Here is a 20,307-nt window from a genome sequence, read left to right on the forward strand (position 1 = left end):
ACTGATATGATTTTCAACATCTGCCCGGTCTCCTCTTCCTCGGTGCCGCAGTCGTTAATAGAATGGAAATGAAAGCGATTATAGCGTTTATCAGAAGTTGGCTCATATCAGGTATACGACGATAGCATGACCATGCTGTGAACGTTTTTAATATGAATCCTTTTCTTATGTGATGAAATTGTGTGTTTTTAGAATGCAGAGGAGGCTGTGAAGATTGCGCAGGAAATCGGTATGTAACAGTGAAGCGCTTATTGTTAACTGAGATATCTGTATTGGGAAGACTAATAATATCTCCAAATGCTCCATGTGAGTGTTTCTGTCAAGGGTTGATGAATTATTCACGTGCATTAATATAACCCAGCAGCGTAATGAATTCCATCATTAAAGTGTTTGTATAAATCAGCTACATTTCGAGTAACAGGAAAATTTGGGATGGATATTTCCATACTATTCCTTTAAGAGTAACGAACAGGGTTTTTTGGATGAAGCAACCTGTTTCTTTTGTTTGTCTCTTTCAGGTTACCCAGTCATGATCAAAGCGTCTGCTGGTGGTGGAGGTAAAGGGATGAGGATCGCCTGGAACGATGAGGAGACCAGGTAAGGGAATACGAGTGTACACGTTGGTAAAGTTCTTCATAAGTCTGTAAAGGTTGCTGAGATTGAAAAGTTGATACTGATAAAGAGAAGACACCAAGGTGACGGAAAAGTGGAATAAAACTTCTAAGTCTTTTCTTGTGTCTGTTTCTTCGCTTCGGAATATTTAACGCGACGGTCAGTCCCTCCAGGGTTTAGCGGTTTTTAAAAAAAAAATGATTTATTTATTTGTTTATTTTTGCGATCGCAGAAATGAACACAAAATCAAGCAAACTCCACGATTGCAGTTTTTCAAAATTACCGCAGATTTGGGCCAAGACGCAACATGTGACGTCATCACAGCATGCATTCAGCCAAAAGCCCTCTTCCATTCATGTGCGTCGTACAACTAAAAGTCTCATTTACCAACAAACATCACTGCAAAAGACCGTGCGAAACTATTTTGTGCAATTGCAGTTTCGCCAATACAAGTAGTTTTCTGCAAAAAAACAAAATCAAACAAGACTCCAAGTTGCATCGCAAAATTTGAAGAAGAAAAAAAAAAGAAGGCGCAACGCGAGACAGTTGTTGATCGGCTCGCGCAGTGGGGGGTTTTCGTTTTCGTTTTTGCTGAGTGTTTAGAAATTCACTTAATATGTACAAAACGTACATTTACGCTGTGTTCATGACCCAAATGGGAACGGAAAATTTTCTGTAAAAGGAATCAGTTTGGATTGAAAGATGTCAGGCATTTAGGGAATATACTGAAGGCTTATCATTTTGACGATTATTTTAAAATGATAAAACGCCGTAAAATGAATCCGCTCCTAAATTACCTGACAAGTGGTGTGAATCCTTTTGTTTTAAAAATTGAAGCAAAATATCTGTGACTTTTCACGATTCACGCAGCACTACTCCCTGATCACTTGTAAGTGAACTGATCGTTTTATTGACCGTTCGCAGTTTGTTTTATTTGATTATTTATTGATATATAATGTGTTAATGTAATATTTATTATTTATGTTTATATTGTTTAAATAATTTTTCTTTCAATGTGTAGACCATAAACATGGCTAAATATTCATATGACGGATCATTTATTTTTGATAATATTTCTATTTAGTAATTTATTTGCTTTTTATAAATTCTGTTTTCTACGTCAGTGTACTCTGAGTTTAAATTAAGCTTTGTATTATTATATATTGGTTTGAAAAAACATAAAACATGCGGTTAACAATAGAGGCAGAAAAAAATGCAACTTCAAGTCATTAACTGAAACCTTTTTTTTTTTTTTTTTTTTAAAGTAATCATTTCATCCCTATATGAATAAAAATGGGATCTTAAATCTCTTTAAAATGTTGAATAAATAAAATAGAGGAGTCAAAAGGCACAATGAAGTGTGTGTCTGTGTGAGCGAGTGTGATTGATCTTTTTGTAGTGTTTATGCCTGATGTGTCGTTACGGCTCGACTCGTAGGTCGAGTGTGTCCCGCAGCGTATGAACACCCGATAAAGTTCTCCGTGTCATGTTTGCTGTTCCAGAGAAGGGAATCGCTGCGTTTATACAGTCTGCTCCTTTCAGACATGCTGTTAGAAAAGCAATGACACCTTCCTCTTATATTCCTCTGGCTCTGGAGACAGTCTCTCTGATAAAAACACTTAACAAACGAGGACACCTCTAATTGTATTCCTTATCTGTGAGGTGAAGTCGTGCTTTTGTTTGAGTTGTAATTGGATTTTATCTCGAGCCAAGAAAGTGTGACAAAAGGCGAGAGTGAGGTGAGACTAAAGAGATTCTTAACTGATAAGAGGAAGGCTTTGATACGGCCACCGCGTTGACCCTTCAAGCACCACTCCAACTGACCAATCAGAGGAGGTGTGAGGAAACCGAACCAATCCGGCTCCAGAAGAGCCATGTGAAAACTTTGACTTGTGTCTTGTCTCCTTAGGGAAGGCTTTCGTTTTTCCTCCCAAGAGGCTGCGTCCAGTTTCGGGGACGATCGACTCCTTATTGAGAAGTACATCGATAACCCCAGACACATCGAGATCCAGGTGACCTTGTGTGACCTGATGATAATCTGAATATAAGAGCGGTGCTATTTTGGTGGATATCCTCCCCACCTTTCCAACCAAAGTCAGATTAGTTTATCAAATGTTTACATTAATTCATTCATTTTCATTAACCGCTACACGATTCCTCTTCATCCAAATGTAGTTGATCGGCTGAGACTTACTGTCTGAAATTTCCTTATCTAGGTTTGCACTGGAGCTATGAGGCAAATGTAGCTTCCAAGTAATGGATCCATAAATGTTTTCTGCCTCAAACCTCATCCAGTCCCACAAATTCATTAATGTATTTTAGTACACAGTCTGATTTAGCGTCATCTACAAACACGAATAAAACTACGCTGTATAGTTGAACGCTATAATGTTTTAGTGGCAGCCATCTTGGACATCTTTTCCTGCTGTTTCGTATCATTCGTGCGCCTTCCCAAAGTCCCTGCTGTTAATTAACTGTGAGATTAGGTACTTTTAAATGAAGCACTTTTCCTTTGTAAGAGACATCACAACAAATTTGGCTACATCTTGGTCACATTTTATTATTATTCTTATTATTCTTTTGCACTACCTGTTATGTCTGACACTTCCATACTAGAACTGTGTACTGGTCAGTGCTACACTGTCTCTTACCGTGCCTGTTGTCCTGTTTTAGTACTTACTGTACTGTCTTGTGTTGTTTGCACGTGCACTTTATGTAGAAATGTGTAGGTCTTCTTTAGTTCTGTGTCGTCTCACGTAGTTAGTGTGTTGTTTTATGTGGCACCGTGGTCCTGGAGGAACGTTGTACGCTGTTTCGTTTCACTGTATGTGTGTAATGATACGTGTGTGCAGGTCTTGGCTGATAAGCATGGAAATGCTCTTTGGCTGAACGAGAGAGAGTGCTCCATCCAGAGACGCAACCAGAAAGTGGTGGAGGAGGCACCCAGGTGTGTGTGTGTGTGTGTGTGTGTGTGTGGTTGGGTGGGTTGGTAATCATTTGCCCAGATTCTTATTCTACTGGCCAATGCTCCAGTACTAATGGTTCCAGGTGTTTGGTTTTTGGTGCTTGGTTAAGATTGATAGCAGTTGGGGGTGGAGCCAGCTGCCATGTGCATTGCTGATTGGTTCAACACATTGAACCACACAGCATTAGACACCATGACAAATTCCTAAAATATTCAAACAAACAAACGATACCGGTATAGTCTGTTTGATTATTGTCAGAAGCACGAAGCTGTACACTAGTTTTCTCTTAAATGTACCGAAACAAACTGCATACATTTATACCAACCTCATCATTTATGGCGCAGCAGAAATGAGGGGCTGAAATGATGATGCAGCAAATCTTTTAAATCTTCAAATTATTTTACAGGTCAAGGACTGAAAGTATAGTGATTGATTGAGATTAAACAACTAAGAATATTGTTTGAGAGTTTGTTATAAGTGTGTGTGTTCCTGCACGTGCAGCACATTTCTGGACCCAGCCACTCGGCGTGCTATGGGAGAGCAGGCTGTGACTCTGGCTAAAGCTGTAAAATACTCCTCGGCAGGCACTGTTGAATTCCTGGTCGACTCCACGAAGAACTTCTACTTCCTAGAGATGAACACACGCCTCCAGGTGTTTGTTTGTGATCAGAATTTGAACTTAAACATGTACACACACTCAAAGAACTTGTAAGAAGCTGGACAGCTCCTGAATGCAGACCTCCCTGATGGAGCCTCTGTGTGTAAATAGGAAGGTTTACATTGTAGCATTTTGAATGGGAAAGGTTTTAGAGTGGGACTGATAAGTATGAGTGTGTGTGTGTGCGTGTGTGTGTGCATGCGCACTGTGTCAGGTGGAGCACCCAATCACTGAGTGCATCACAGGGTTGGACCTGGTGCAACAGATGATCCGAGTTGCTAAGGGTTATGAGCTCAAACACAAACAAGAAGACATCCCTATTAATGGCTGGGCCATCGAGAGCAGAGTCTATGCTGAGGTAAACAAACAAAGCACACCACCTTCACTGGGACAGGCACATACATAGGCCACACCTCCTTAATTGGTACTGACAGATACTTAGTCCACGCCTCTTTCACTGGGACTGCCACATACATAGGCCATGCCTCCTTCAACAGGGCTGACCGATACACAGGCCACGCCTCCTTCATTCGGTGGATCCATGAAATCACCATCAAACAGTTTTTATCTTACGTACACACAATCCCAAATACTGAGGCCTGTGCACTGATTCACATCATATATCATTACACTGTGTAGTTTAGACCTGCAGAGAAGGATTAGCACTTAACACTTGTTATTGACTGAGATACTGTTTCTCTGGTTGATCATCTTTTTTTTTTTTTCTTTTAGGATCCCTACAAATCATTTGGTCTTCCCTCCATCGGTCGACTCTCTCAGTACGAGGAACCAGTAAACCTCGCTGGTGTGAGTACTCTATCTACTAGCAACATGTACACAACACTGCTAGTTGCAGGTCCAGTTGTTCTGACCTTGGCCATATTATTAGGTATACCTACATTGTACCAGCACTCATTTGCTTACGTACAGTCCCTTTGCAGGTATAAAGTTAGTGCCTGTAGCTCATTGATTATTTTTCCACAATGCCGAATGCTTCTCCTATATCAACATATATATATATATATATATATATATGTTGTAATATATATATATATAATATATATATATATATATATATATATATATATATATATATATATATATATATTAGTGGCCTTATACTTTTCATATAACATTACAATGATATGTATATAACTTCTTTTTATTTATGTAATTATACATATAATTTATACATTTTCTAAAGTTGCGTATCAAAGTTTTCATATACCGAACTGAGTGAAAAAAAAAAATCCCGCCTGATTTTGGTAAAACCTGTACAGATTTTCTTTGTACTCACGTGCGTATGTTGATAAACATCAGTCAGTTATAAATGACCAAGCATGTTCATGAGACTGCTGATTTACGTTTCTGATGCCTGCAAAACTCCATAAAAGGTGAAAATGACAGAATGGAGGAAAAGCCTCCTAAATGCAGCATGTGCTGAAAATTTCATTGACTCCAGCGGCTCTGCCATCGCAGCATGCTGGCTACCACAGACACACACAAACTCTTCCTCCGTCCTTAATCAATGACTAGACTTATTCAGCTTTATTTATATGGATTAATAATTCATATTACACGAACTCAAGAGCTCTTGTAGGGTACGAACGGTTTCGTTTTGTTGAACAGATTGGATTTTCACGAATGCAACATTTCTTGTGTAAATGCTCTTGCAAACAAAATGCATTCGTGTCCAGGTTGATAAATGAAGACCATTTTTGGCAGCTACACAGATTAACAGGATCATAACTTACATACTGTATGAGAGTATAAACTCATCATACATGAGCACTCGGGTCCATTAAGGGATTTAGCTGTGTGTGTGTGTGTGTGTGTGTGGATCTAGCGTGTTTGGTCAGGATGCTCACGACTCAGATGTGCTTTGAAGCCCAGACTGTGGGGGGTTCGCCTCTTTACAGCTTTCCTGCCTCAAAAGTAAACATGTAATTGATACCAGAGCTCAGGTCATCCTGTGTGTGTATGTGTTTCGTGTGTGTTTATACTCATTAACTACAAATATGCCCTATTAATGTTTCCGAGTATCAGGGTATGTGTTCTGCGCCGGTGTGAGCGACATCTCTGCATGTTGTAGCAGCTACAACAGAACATTTAACTGTCGTCCGTGTAAAGAAAGCGACCATCAGCGAGGACGTTAACGCTCGTTTTCTGCCTTTCATTTTCATCGCTCACGACACACACCCGTTTTTACTAGTGTCGTATTGTGGTGCTGTGAGGCTAAAAATAGCGCAGCTTTGAAACACTCTATTGTCCTCCTCATCTGTTTGTTGTTCTCAACAATAAAGGCGAAAATGTGCATTAAAGAAGACTTTATATAACCATTTTGTATAAAGCTGGACTTCCTCAGGATGTTGTAAATCTCTTTGATCAGAACGCGGGTCTTTTCCGTCTCAGACGCATTCAACCGTCTCAGTCTCAGTGAGTGCTGATCGAGTTATAATTGGGCTCCGTAACGCTGGTCTACATTTCATCATGGTGTGTATGTGTTTTCGAGGCCACTCGTGAGCGTTTCTGTTTTTCGGGGCCACGTTCGCACGCTATAACCTCAAACTGCAGTGCTGTAGTGTCATTACGTCTTAACATTGACTACATTTACATGGACAGCAATAATTTAATTATTGACCTTATTCTCATTAAGGTAATATTCTGATTAAGGTGTTTACATGAGTTGCTTTTAGAATATTCCTTTCATGTTCCCGAAACACGTGTATTTCTCTTACTGTGTACGTGTATTTCTCCTAGTATGTAGTAGGTAAATACGCGGTTTGGGACGCAGCCGCGCTCTCTTGTTTGCCATCAAACGGTCGAGCGCTGCCGTGTGTGATCGTGTCCTCTCGCAAAATGCGGTGAAAACTCCCACACGACGTTAATAGTGTGATTAAGGTGTGTACGTGTCTATAATGCATGTCGATAATGCGACTAAAACAGACTTCAGTTGGATTAAGTTAATCGATAATCGCTGTTTACATGCTAGTCTCTTAATCAGAGTATCGTCTTAATCGGGTTCATATCAGATTATTGTTGTCCATGTAAACGTACTGAGTGTGGCAGTCTGTAGTTAGCAGACGGATTATTGTCATTCTGTTATCATTATCGCTCCACAGTACTGTAGAAGCTCTCGGTCACTGAGTTTCTAACTCTTTATTAAATCACAATGCACTCAAAGACAGGATTTTATTTCATTAAAAAAAAAAAAAACTCTGTTAAAACATATTCCCAAGTGGCGCAACGGAAAAGCGTTCTTCCTGGCATCGGAAGATTGAGAGTCCGAATTTAGACGATGCCACAGCACATGTAGCCGTCATATGATGGGGAGAGCTGGCTGGTGCATGGGTATTCCCACGGGTTTCCGTGAAGTGCCTTGAGACGTGCAGCATTATCCGACGTGTTGGTGTAAATTCCACTGTAACAAGAAGTCAGGGCGGGATATATTGAGTGGCTCCTCCTCTTTTTAGACAGCCAGTAGCATTTATCTTACCCCTCAGCCTGGGCTAAGCCGGACTTGACAGTTAGCACCATGGATTTTTTTATAATGTTGTGGGCGGGACACTTCAGATTCTAGAGAGCATTTGATTGGATAGAAAATCTGATGAGAAGCTGAAGTGCAGAATGCGGTCATCAAAATTGTTGATCCGTATCGGTGGTAGAGAGAGACTGTACATTTTGAATTCATATATCTTCTAAATGCACATTTTAAAATTGTTTTGGAGCACACTAGCTATAGATGACCTTAAGGTGAAGATATTCATAGTAAAAGCCACATAACTTCAGTTTTGATTTCAGGTGGACTTTAAACCAATCACATCTGATATGCAAATTATTCATGGATGACCGTGTGATACCTGTAAACCATAAGCCACAGCTACTTTCTGAACTATTTGGTTATTTAACTCGGCTAATGTCAGTAGTTCGGAAGTGTGATTATTATCGTATGATTTGGGACATTTGGCTTTTGTTCAGTAAATGGCAGAAAATATGTCAATACAACTTGAGACACTGGTACTGAAATCCTTCTCGTGACGAGCTGTGACATACACAATCTAGATTACTAACATGTAATCATTTAGAAAGACAGGCTAATTTTGTAATTTGTACATTCATACATATTCGTAGCTCCTGGTATTTTTATGAAGGGAACATATGTTTTTTTTTTTTGTTTAAGTAGTCAATTAGTTAAGATTAAAATGCTTAAAATGAATACGTTCAGGAGTACTTTAATGAAATATTATTATTGGGCCCAAAGTCCAATGATGATCATTACATACATCATGCAAGCAACCCTAGTCAAATATCAGGGAAATATGTGAAAGATCCTCCCGCTTATTTATTTATTTATTTTTATTATGAAATGAACTGAAACAGTGTATCTGTGAATAGAAGAATATCTTTAATAAATATGTCTCGATGAAACTATTCTAAACAATGATGATTTCACTTGGTCACTGATGTGGGTTTTTCATATTATATCTGTCCTGGTACTTCATGTTTTTATTTTTGTTTTTTGCTCTCCAGGTGCGTGTAGACAGCGGCATTCAAGAAGGAAGTGACATCAGCATCTACTACGACCCCATGATCTCCAAAGTAAGAAGATTCACTTGGATGGTGTTGAGACTGTGCTGTGAGTTTGATGAAATTGGATGTTGTGTATTTGAGTTTCATTAATTGCGCTGTGTGTGTGTGTGTGTGTGTGTGTGTGTGTGTGTGTGTGTGTGTGTGTGTGTGTGTGTGTGTGTGTAGTTAGTCACTTATGGAGCCACAAGAGCTGAGGCACTGAAGAAAATGGAGGATGCACTTGATAACTACGTCATCAGAGGTAACACACACACACGCACACACTGCAGATAAACACACTCAAGAACATGCACTCTGTCCCATAATGTACCAGTGTCTCTCTCTCTCTCTCTCTCTCTCTCTCTCTCTCTCTCTCTCTCTCTCTCTCTCTCTCTCAGGTGTGACCCATAACATTCCGCTCCTGCGGGAGATCATCGTTCACCCGCGTTTTATCTCGGGTGACATCAGCACCAACTTCCTGCCAGAGGTTTACCCCGACGGGTTCAAAGGTCACCCATTGACGGCCGGTGAGCAGCGCGAGCTCCTGGCTGCAGCCTCTGCTCTCTACGTAGCCACACAGCTCCGCTCACAAAGGTTCCTGGGACAGCAGAGGTCAGTGTCAGGAAGTGACTTTATGCTGAAGAGCTTCTTACATTAAAAAAAAAAAGTAATTAGTTTTTGACAGAATACATGAGCTGAAGCATTTAGGAGCTGTTTTAGTGCCGATCAGATACAAACCCCGCTTTATTGCTTACTGAATTAAAGCTATAAATATCCACTGGTGAGAACGGGAGGAGAGAATGAAACAAGCTTCATGAGTTTAAAGCATTAAAGAGTTATACCACAGCGCTGCTGAATTCTCCATTCTGATTGGTCATGAGGTGTTGATGAATTTTCCATAACAACATAGCTATGATGTAGTGTTAACTGTAAGACAAATCACAGGTTTATATTAGTGCACTCGTTCTAATACATCATTTCTATAGTAACAGTTTGTTCGCATGGATGTGTACGGAGGACGTGCAACGTAATACATTTTTTAAAGTGTTATTTGACAAAGTACAATATATAAAGGCTGCACTGGTGATGCAATATATAACGGCTGCATTCAGGACAGAGGACGTTGCACTTCGCAGCTCCTCAATTATGTAACAAGCTGCGTTTTTCTTCTCATTATCTTCGAGAGAGAGAGAGAGAGAAAAGAGAGTGAGGTAACTGATGCTCTACCATAAATGATAACTTGTTTTATAGACGTTCCACAACATTAAATGTAACTTTAAATGGATGAAAGGTATAGTGTGCCCCCTTTTTTTAAATTATTTTTAATTAAATGAATGGTAAAATTGCTTTTGTGTAAGAGGAATAAAACACTTTGGGGACATCCTGCTGTAGGAAAATGCTCAACTTCAGGATTGTTGATTTAGTTTCCTATTTAGCGCGTCCTGTCGTGTTTTATTCCTTACATGTATTATGAACGTTAATCAACACACCTGTGCTCCACACTAAAATCACTTCAGTAATTAGACGCTACTTTATTTAAAGAGTATCTATCACCTAACTGGAAGATTTACTAATGGAAGATGTGCTAATACTAAACTAATAGCTATGCTACTTGCTGCAGTTCTGTAGACAGCTCTACACCACGATCAGTGCATTAAGGAATAAAACTGTTGGGGTGTGCCGTTATAGGAATATGATCAACGACAGGGCGGTGTGATGGAGCCCGACATGAAGCTGAGCTAATGTTCCCATCCTGCAGTTGATTATTTTCCAAAAACAGTGCATTTGGGACTGACATATACATAGGCCTTGCCTATTTTACAGGGACTGTCAGATACATAGGCCACACTTCTTTTACAGGGACTGCCAGATACATAGGCCTTGCCTATTTTACAGGGACTGTCAGATACATAGGCCACACTTCTTTTACAGGGACTGCCAGATACATAGGCCACACTTCTTTTACAGGGACTGCCAGATACATAGGCCACACTTCTTTTACAGGGACTGCCAGATACATAGGCCGCACCTATTTTCAGGGACTGCCAGATACATAGGCCACACTTCTTTTACAGGGACTGCCAGATACATAGGCCGCACCTATTTTCAGGGACTGCCAGATACATAGGCCACACCTATTTTACAGGGACTGCCAGATACATAGGCCGCACCTATTTTCAGGGACTGCCAGATACATAGGCCACACTTCTTTTACAGGGACTGCCAGATACATAGGCCACACCTATTTTCAGGGACTGCCAGATACAGAGGCCACACTTCTTTTACAGGGACTGCCAGATACATAGGCCACACCTCTTTTACAGGGACTGCCAGATACATAGGCCACACCTATTTTCAGGGACTGTCAGATACATAGGCTTCACCTATTTACAGGGACTGCCAGATACATAGGCCACACCTCTTTTACAGGGACTGCCAGATACAGAGGCCACGCCTCCTTCAACAGCACTGACCGATCCATAGACAAAGCCACCGTTAATAGTGTTTTATTTCTCTTATATAGTCACTTACCAATGAATACAATAAAAAAAAAAATTTTTAAAGAACTACACATCCTACTTTATATCCATTTATACTTACATTTAATGTTGTGTAGCGTCTGCCGTTGCTTTTTAACTTCCTTATAGCAGCTATAAATGTCAATCCGTCACCAACCTCTTTTGAACTAAATAAGGCAAAGTAATTCAGCTTGACGTGGTAGAGAAAGGACCCTGCCCAAAGTCCTGTGTCTTGAAGGCTTTACCTCAAATCGCTGACACTCGAGACTCCTTCGTTAAAATGCCACATAAAAAGTCTCCTCACAGAAATATCAACAATTACACACATTTTAGAGCGACTTCTATACAAGTCCCTGTCTGAAGCTGTACTATAAAATGATAACGTATTGGAGCAAGCTTGTAAATATAAACATTGCGGTGGGATCTGTTGTCAGAGTTGCTGTTGTAGAAGATTAATCAAGACCTTCTGACCTATCCGAATCGAGCATTTAACAAAGCGGTGTTCTGATCAGTTTTTCAAATCTACTTTACTAAATCCCAAGCACAAGCTTGCTACACATCATCACTCTTTGGCCTTGGTTGTTTTTCAGGCGTGTCTCATGAACGTAAACACCGTTTTATACTGGTTTAGTATTATCCTGAGCTGAAGATCAGACTACTGGTCCCTAAATGTGGATAAAACTGCACACTGTGACATTCTCCATGTTACTAACTCTACTAATAGTTTCATTATTTTCTCTGAGATCTGTAGCGCTAGCCAAAAAACACACGTTCCACCAAGCCATCTGTCCAAACATCTCTCCCTCTCCCCTGCCTCCACTTTTTTGATCGTTTTCTAAAGTTATTCATGAGTGTGTGTGTGTGTGTGTGTGTGTGTGTGACAGGGTGGCTGTCTTTGTAGTGACTGTGGCCCACCATAGTGGAAAAAACTCTCCCACTAATTGATTTACTTTAGATCTTGTAACAGAGGAGCTGTCAGTCAAACGATGCCCTCTGTGTCTGCAGTGTGTGTGTGTGTGTGTGTGTGTGTGTGTGTGTGTGTGTGTGTGTGTTGTGGCTCTACATGTGTCCAGCATCAGTAAGGTTGCTGTTCTGTAAGCAGGAAGTGAGGGAGGAAGGATTAGGCAGGGGACAGACTCTGGTGTGTGGTGTGGGTTTTTTTTTTTTGGTGTGTGTGTGGCTTCTTTTGTTATTGAGATAAACAAGTGAAAGTTTGTCTTTCTTACATCTGGGACCGACACCTTGTGTCTTATTTCCGAACTGACCAAAGTTAGTGGAGAATCTTCCCCTTGGTTTACACTCATTCTAGTGGTGAACTCCAAAAATTATTGGCACCCTTCATGGGAATGATGAGAAGTGAGATTAAACTCTCATTATTTTGACTGTAAACAAAGGATGCACTGTATAGTATTACTTTAACAATACTCAAATAAAACATAAAACAGTTCTCTTAATATTGTATTTTTTTCTTCGGGGGGGGTGTAGTGTTGGGGGGCATTCAAAAATGATTGACACCCTTGCTATTTGTAAGGTTCCACAGCGAGAACAGAATTGGGTATCTTCCTGTAATGTGTAACAAGGTTGGAGACACTTTTAGAGGGACTCTCGACTGACCTCTGGAACAGTTTAATCCGCTTTATATTATCATTCTTGCGTATGTGGATTTTTTTTCTTCGCAATTCAGACCACAGGTATTTATAGGGTTCAGCTACAGAGACAGAATTGGCTATTATGAAATATTGATTTTCTGTAAGAAGTTGGGTAAAGGGTGTAGGATTATAGTCGTTATCTTGTTGAAAGCAGCTTACAGGTGTGTAAGGTCACTGCGGACACAAAAAGGATTTGGGCTAAAACATCATTGGAATTGTGATAGTATAAAAATAAAGATGTATCATTTTTGCTGGGGTGCCAATATTTCTAGAGTTAATGATATCATCCTGTGCAAGCTGCAATTCTGGTGACGTTTTCTTTCTTTTATGCTAATAAGATGCAACAGAACCAAATGATTGGCTCTAGGAAATTCGTATTTCATCATCAACATCGCCCACTTTTGCAGATTCAGTTCCTGCCTGTGTCGAATTTTATTTCTTATTTCCACAGTGTACAAATAGGAGCTCATATAACGCTGTCTCAAATGTCCTGGGATTTATTACGAAGTACTTTTTGAGACACTGATGTGTCTATATTGCACAGTACACTGTATACATAAATAGTATACATTACTGTTTCCCGATGGTACTTAAACAGCTGGATAGGCTACGCCCACTAGTGACGACAGTAATGGTTGCTAAGCGCCCGTTATCCAGACCGCTGAGTATTTATCGCCACACCGGTGTTTGTGTCAAAACCGCTACTGTGTGTATAATTTCGTTGTGTGTGTGTGTTTTGCAGAGTCTCTAACACCAGTCAGGACAGGAAGAGCTGGGAGTTGTGTGTGGAGTTGGACACAGGAGCTCACGTGTTGTTTGTAACCCGCTCTGGAACCAACTACACAGTGAGTGTCTTTTCGAACCCCCTTTTTCCACCAGCCTGCGTTTCTAGCAGTTTATCATGAAACGCCTTAAAATGATAATATGAGGAGATTAGATGTGGCCCATGAGAAGCGGAGTACTCTACTGTACGTACGAAGCTCAGAGACGTCATAGACAACAAATTTGCACAAAACAACAGAGACGTTGATTTATGGCCCTTATTTATTTGTTTTATTTATTTATCTATCACACCACAGCACTGTCGTAGTGCTAAATGTTTTATAACAGCAGCTCGTACATTGGTTCTGGCTGTAATTCAAGACGTTCGCTCTAGTATGTTATTGTTTCTATAGTAACTGCTTACACAGGGACTTCTATAGCGGATGAGCCATATATATGGATTTAAAGACTGTGTGTAATTCTTGGTGACGCCTTCTGTGAGGATATTTACGTGACATTCATGGAAGGAGTCTCCAGTGTCAGAAGCTGGCAATGGAGGAGCTGTTATTACACAAGTGATAACAGGAACTACCTTGGATACTATTTAGGACTGATAGTAGGTGAATTGGGATGCAGCAGTATATAATATAATATATATATATATATTAATGGAAACGTTGTTAAATTGATGTCGAATAAGGGGAATAAAACACTTCAGGATGTTCTGTTATTGGAAGATCGTCCACTTCAGGGTTGGAACCTCTTAATCACACCAGCCTTGTCATGTTGTGTCATGTTCTGCAGCCTGCTGTACCGTTTATGTTTTAAAACTTAGTAAATAACTTCAGCTGCTCAAGCTGTTGTCGTGGCAACAAAATGACACCATCCTCCAGCCCATTTCTCACCTATTGGATCCAGTTGGAGCTCCTGCTTTCTTTCTGTCTTTTTTCTAATCCGTACTTTGTCGCCTTGAACCCTCATCACGTTCTGTCCGGTCTGGTGAAGGAGTAGGGAAGTGGCAGTGTGCGAGGGGGAATTCTGGGAGCTTGCCGTGTCACTCAGTCACTGTGTGTTTGCACACCTGTGAACGTTCACTCTGAGACGCCCTCGGGGATCCATAAGGATCAGGGCGCTCAGAGGACCTGCGCCGATCTGGGATCATCGCCCCGTGGTCCATGTAATCGGATTAAGCATGGCTTAGAGGCAGACTCTGATCCTAGATCAGCTGTGCACAGTTGACCCATACAAATGTCATTTCCGTTGAGCCCTATCATTTCTCCCAGCTCTGGACTGACACGCCTGTGCTCACGTCCATCAAAATGGAGTATGGTAGCTGAGTGGTTAAGACGTTGGGCTACTGATCGGAAGGTCGCGAGTTCAAACCCCTGCACTGCCAAGCTGCCACTGTTAGACCCTTGAGCATGGCCCTTAACCCTCAACTTCTCAGATGTAAAAATGATAAAATGTATGTCACTCTGGATAAGGGCGTCTGCCAAATGCCATGAATGTAAATGTTAAATGGAGTACTGAGGGCTGATCTGGGGTCAGGTCCTTGCCTTGTAAATGATGAATATTTGTATTGGAGCTGCATGACGATGTCTAAAATGATGTGGGATTAAAAAAAAGATTTTATAACCTCTGTATAAATCACAGATGTTTGCATATTTAGGAGCCAAGTTGATTTATGTAATCAGAAAATAGTTTCTCTTGTATAATAGCTCATCAGTATCATAATTAATACACCTAGTTAAACCAACACTACATATCGTAATCAAGGGGAATGAAAACCATGTGCTCGAGGAGACCCGATCCCACCTCGCCTCTCTCCTGAGACATGTTACATCGAATGGGGCTGAAATGTTCGCCACAGGATGCCACTTCAAACCCGGACCCCCTGCTTCTGAAGGCTCGGGGGTCCTGAGGGGTTTAGATGGCCACTGACAGGGAAAGATCTGTACTGTTGTTTAGACAAGTGGTTCTGGGTTGAAAGTGAGCTCCCCCTCCTCTTCTGTTACTGTTTTCCAGTTTGCTTTGTGTGTGTGTGTGTGAGAGAGAGAGAAGGTGCAGATGGGACGGGATTGAGTTTAAACCGCAGAGCTTCTGATTTTTTTTTTTTTCTTTCTTTTTTTCTTGAAGGCATCAGGTGGACTGTGGAGAATGTGCTCATGCTCCAGATGTCCATCATTCCTGTCCCACCATTCTTTTGTATCGCACAAAAACACAAACTCACCAGGGCTGTGAGAGTAAATTTATTAGTCAAATTTGCAGGATATTTATGTATTCAGCGTGGCAGTAGATCCGCTGTTCATCCCATGTTCCAAAAAGGACGAGACAAACCGAGGAACGATGTGGTGTAGTTGAGTTTGATTGGCTGGTTCGAGTATTTCGGAAGCACTTGAGATTTTAATATACAGCAGAACGGAGCAAAAACTCAAAAACATCCAGTGAGCAGCAGCTCTGTGGGAAGAAGTACGTAGTGAGAGAGGTCGGAGGTCGATGGTTAGACTGGTTCGAGCTGACGAGAAGACTATGGTAACTCTTTACAACCGTGGTGAGCAGAAAAGCATCTCAGAACACAGATAATGTTCAACTCTGAGGTGGATGGGCTAGAACAGCAGACCATCACAACGGGTTCCTCTCCTCTCAGCCAAGAACAGGAGTCTGAGGGTACGCTCGGCACAGGACAGTTGAAGGTTAGGAAAACATTGCCTGGACTTTTTCTAATCTTCAGCTGTCCAGGTTATTTACTATGGGTAAAACTCTAAAGTGTCCTCAAATGTAAGGTTTGTGATGAGATTCCGATGCATCCTAGTTTGATTTTCTTTGTTCAAGAAAGTGAAAAGGTTGACCTTCAGCGGTCGATACGATACGAACACCTCGTGTAGCTCTGCCGCTGATCTACTGTTTGCTCTGTCTGTATCTCATTAGGCTCAAAAGCATTGAACACTAAAGCTGTTAAGCAAGTAAAGTCTATACACACACACACACACACACACACACACACACACACACAGAATCAAACACCTGTGAGAACAGGCTAATACACACTCTCTTCACTGTTGACACTGATACTGAATTTCATTCTTGTACCACATGCTGACCCCTACTGCTCTCTTTGTGTGTGTGTGTGTGTGTGTGTGTGTGTGTGTGTGTGTGTGTGTGTCTGTGTGTGTAGGTGGAGATTGATGGAGAGAAAGTGGATGTATCTGGAGAGTGGAATCTGGCCTCTGTACTCCTGCCCCTCACCATTAATGGCAACCACAGAGTTCTGCAGGTGAACACACACACTTCCATCATGTGCGTGTACATGCTAGCCCTCTCTCATATCCACAGAGTGTGTGTGTGTGTGTGTGTGTGTGTGTGTGTGAGATTTGTGACTGGCTGTTTCTTGTTTCAGTGTTTATCACGTAACGCTGCAGGGGAGATCACGCTGCAGTATCTGGGCACTTCGGTAAGTCCGGCCCATTAATACCACCTTCTCACACTCCAACACACTTTGTGGTGTGAATATGATTATAAACACTTACTGTAGGTCGCAGGTTCCCAGCCCTGGTCCTGGACTACCACCGGTCCTTCAGAAACACTACAATGCTCAGGATGAGGGTTGGGAGCCTGTGCTGCTGTTTGTTGTTTTTTTTTTTTTGTTGTTGTTTTTTTGTTTTTTTTGGCCATGTTCACATGAACAAGGTGTAATTTAACCCTGTGCGTAGAGCAACATGACAGTAAGAGCACGTAGAAGACACATTAAGAAGAAACACTGTACCCACCTCACCTCTTGCCAGTCGTACTAGACCACTTCTCGTGAAAGCAAGCTTTAGTAATTGCTGCTTAGCTAAACCCATTTGCTAATCAGTACAGTTCAGTACAGTTCAGTACAGTAAGCTCCTCCCCCAAAGGTGTTGGTCTCCTGCTAAATAAGCCTGGGACAAGAAGTAATGAGAAAATAAGGCATTAAATTATTGATAAGTAAGGAATAAACACAAGAGGTGCAGTTATGGGAAAATAATCCATGAGGAGATTATCTCAAAAGGCGCCCCCCCCCCATATACTACAGCAATTTGCAGAACATCAAAATGGTTAATTAATTAATGTTTAATATCACGGAACATCCTTAAGACAAGTTAGTTCCTGTTATCACTTACCTTTATAGCAGCATTACTGTCAGAGCTGCTGTTAAAGTAAAACACCTTCTGACCAATCAGATTTGAGAATTACAGACCGCTGTGGTCTAAATATTTCCAACGACTGGATTTGACAGATACTGATAACTAAGTTTGAACACTCAAAGTAAAAATAAACAGTACTGACTGTACTTTTTTTTTTTCTTTTTTAAAAAAAATGAAATATATATGTAAATATTTAATATACACTACAGGTGAAAAGTTTGTGGACACTCGACTGAAATGTTTCTCACGATCTTAAAAAGCTTTCGATCTGAAGGTGTGTGATTAAACGTGTGAACTCGGTGTTGTAGACAAAAACATAATTGTGCCGACGTGTTCATTTCTTTCATTAGAAAACGAACATTTTATTTACAAAAAAATCTTTTTTTTTTAACGGACGACTCTGAGCGAAAAGCAGCTGATAAGAGTCCAGCGTCGGTGTGAACTCCTTTAATACTGTTTAAAAAGCATCTCGGGGGATTCCCAGGGGTGTGAGAATGAGTGTGTCTAAACTTTTGACCGGTACTGTATATGTATATATAAAACTATTAATAAATATTAGTGCAAATAAGTTGTATATCCAAGCTGAACCAAAAAGTAACACTCCAAATAACAAATATAAATAGAGACATCCATAATGAATCAAAAAACACTTCAAATAGCACGACACGATGTATATTTCGCCTCTAGAGGCCGCTCTTACACTATATAAGGACAGGGAACCCTTCTCGGCCTATGTCGGTGCGGATTTTTGCCGGTAAACAATAGTTCCAGCAACCTCTAACGATTACTACGTTCAGTACTTCTGACTGTTTCCAAAATCTTAGCTATGATGACAAAACCTTCAACAGAAGAAATATGCTTATTAATATACATGTGGCGTCGGTGTTGATTAATGTTTATAACAGCAGCTATGCAAAGTAAATATTGTTTCCATAGTAACGGCTTTTACAGGGTGGTGCTTGTATGGTGGACTATTGTTGTTTAACGATCAAAACAAAACAAAACTGTATAATATTACTGTAAGTCCTTGCTTATAACATTGATGGAAGGAGTCTTCAGTGCAAGTACATTGTAACAATAAGTTTTCCTCTATGGGAGAGTCTTCAGGACTGAGAACTCAGTTGTAGGATGTGTATTGTGTGTCTCACTGGGGTGTGTATCCTGTCCTCATACACACACATACATAACTCTCTCACAGTCTACACAGTACACAGACGTCCTCAGCTAGTCCAGGTGTGTCCACAACACCTCCACAAATCACCACGTGCCACCCATGATGCTCCGCTCTGATCTGACCCAAACAATAACCGGCATCGTGTCGCACCAGCCCGAGGCCTAAGCAAACAAACTGCGTTAAAAACACCGCATACAGGAAGAGTGTAGAGGTGCCGCGCATGTGTGTGCTCAGCATGTGGGCAGCTCTTTAAAGACGCTGTTAGTGGCTCGGCTCAAAGCGCTAGCGTGCTGAACGCTACCGCAGGAGCGGTTTCCGGTCATTCTGTGTGGTTTGGGGTCGCCCAGGCCGCTCTCTTCGGCCCCTGTCCGGTTCTCCGGCAGGACACTGGGAGCCTGCTGAGATTGTAACAGTTTTTAGGGTTTCCCCTCGTCACACATGGGACCTCCACTCCCACTCAGGTGCCCGTGTGACCCCTGTAAGAATGGAAACGGCTGCAGAAGTAGGCCAGTTCTCGAAAAATGACAAAATGATGCTTCCTTTGTGCTTTCAGGGGTCAGTCAGGATGTTTTTGCTTAAATGAGTTAAATAACGTATCAACTCTGAGCAAGATCAAATCAGTTCCTGGATTTACAAAAAATTTAGGCACTGTGGTGTTCACTATGATCACTACGGGGTCAGAGGGGTCATGATGATATTATGATTGACACAATACACTTTTCTGACAGTACCATGGTTTCTTCAGTACTTTTATAACATCCACCAACGTAGATCATTTCTTACGGTTCGTTTTGTAATATTTCCGAATTAAAAATATAATAACGCGCATCATGAACCGTCTTCCGGTATTGTGATGTAAGCTTTTCGCCTCGACAGCAGCATCGCATCATCCTGATTTCAAATGAATTCAGTAATCGTGATAATGAACTACTTGCTGTAGTGCAGGAACCACACGTGACCCTGCGGTCATGTGGAGGTCTCTCACTCTGTGACCTCGCGTGACCTGTCATACAGGACGATGCAAGACTTCCTCAGTTGAATTTGTGGAAAATAGGGCACTTCCCTCCCCATCCGAACCTTCCGGATGTTTCTCCAGGAGCTGTGATTAACGAGAAAGTGTCAAAGTCGCAGCTAAAATTAGCCTCATTAGCGGATGACATCACTGCACAGCGGAGGCCCAGTGTGGGGTCTGTCTCCACACACACAGTTACATATTTTACATCACACACACA

General features: G+C 41.2%; 1 protein-coding gene across 1 annotated transcript in view; it reads left to right on the forward strand.

The window, feature by feature from the left end:
• pcca (propionyl-CoA carboxylase subunit alpha) overlaps positions 1–20,307 on the forward strand; it is a 48,262-nt gene that overhangs the window by 20,006 nt on the left and 7,949 nt on the right. Inside the window, exons 8-20 of the mRNA XM_017457163.3 lie at positions 193–229; positions 519–597; positions 2,522–2,624; positions 3,465–3,559; positions 4,080–4,230; positions 4,451–4,594; positions 4,969–5,043; positions 8,767–8,835; positions 8,992–9,067; positions 9,204–9,417; positions 13,716–13,818; positions 16,911–17,009; positions 17,133–17,186. Of these exons, the coding sequence (XP_017312652.1) occupies positions 193–229; positions 519–597; positions 2,522–2,624; positions 3,465–3,559; positions 4,080–4,230; positions 4,451–4,594; positions 4,969–5,043; positions 8,767–8,835; positions 8,992–9,067; positions 9,204–9,417; positions 13,716–13,818; positions 16,911–17,009; positions 17,133–17,186 (1,299 nt within the window). The remainder of the gene's footprint in view (positions 1–192; positions 230–518; positions 598–2,521; positions 2,625–3,464; positions 3,560–4,079; positions 4,231–4,450; positions 4,595–4,968; positions 5,044–8,766; positions 8,836–8,991; positions 9,068–9,203; positions 9,418–13,715; positions 13,819–16,910; positions 17,010–17,132; positions 17,187–20,307) is intronic.

Source organism: Ictalurus punctatus, chromosome 26, assembly GCF_001660625.3.
Source record: "Ictalurus punctatus breed USDA103 chromosome 26, Coco_2.0, whole genome shotgun sequence".
In the NCBI taxonomy this organism is placed as follows: Eukaryota; Metazoa; Chordata; class Actinopteri; order Siluriformes; family Ictaluridae; genus Ictalurus; species Ictalurus punctatus.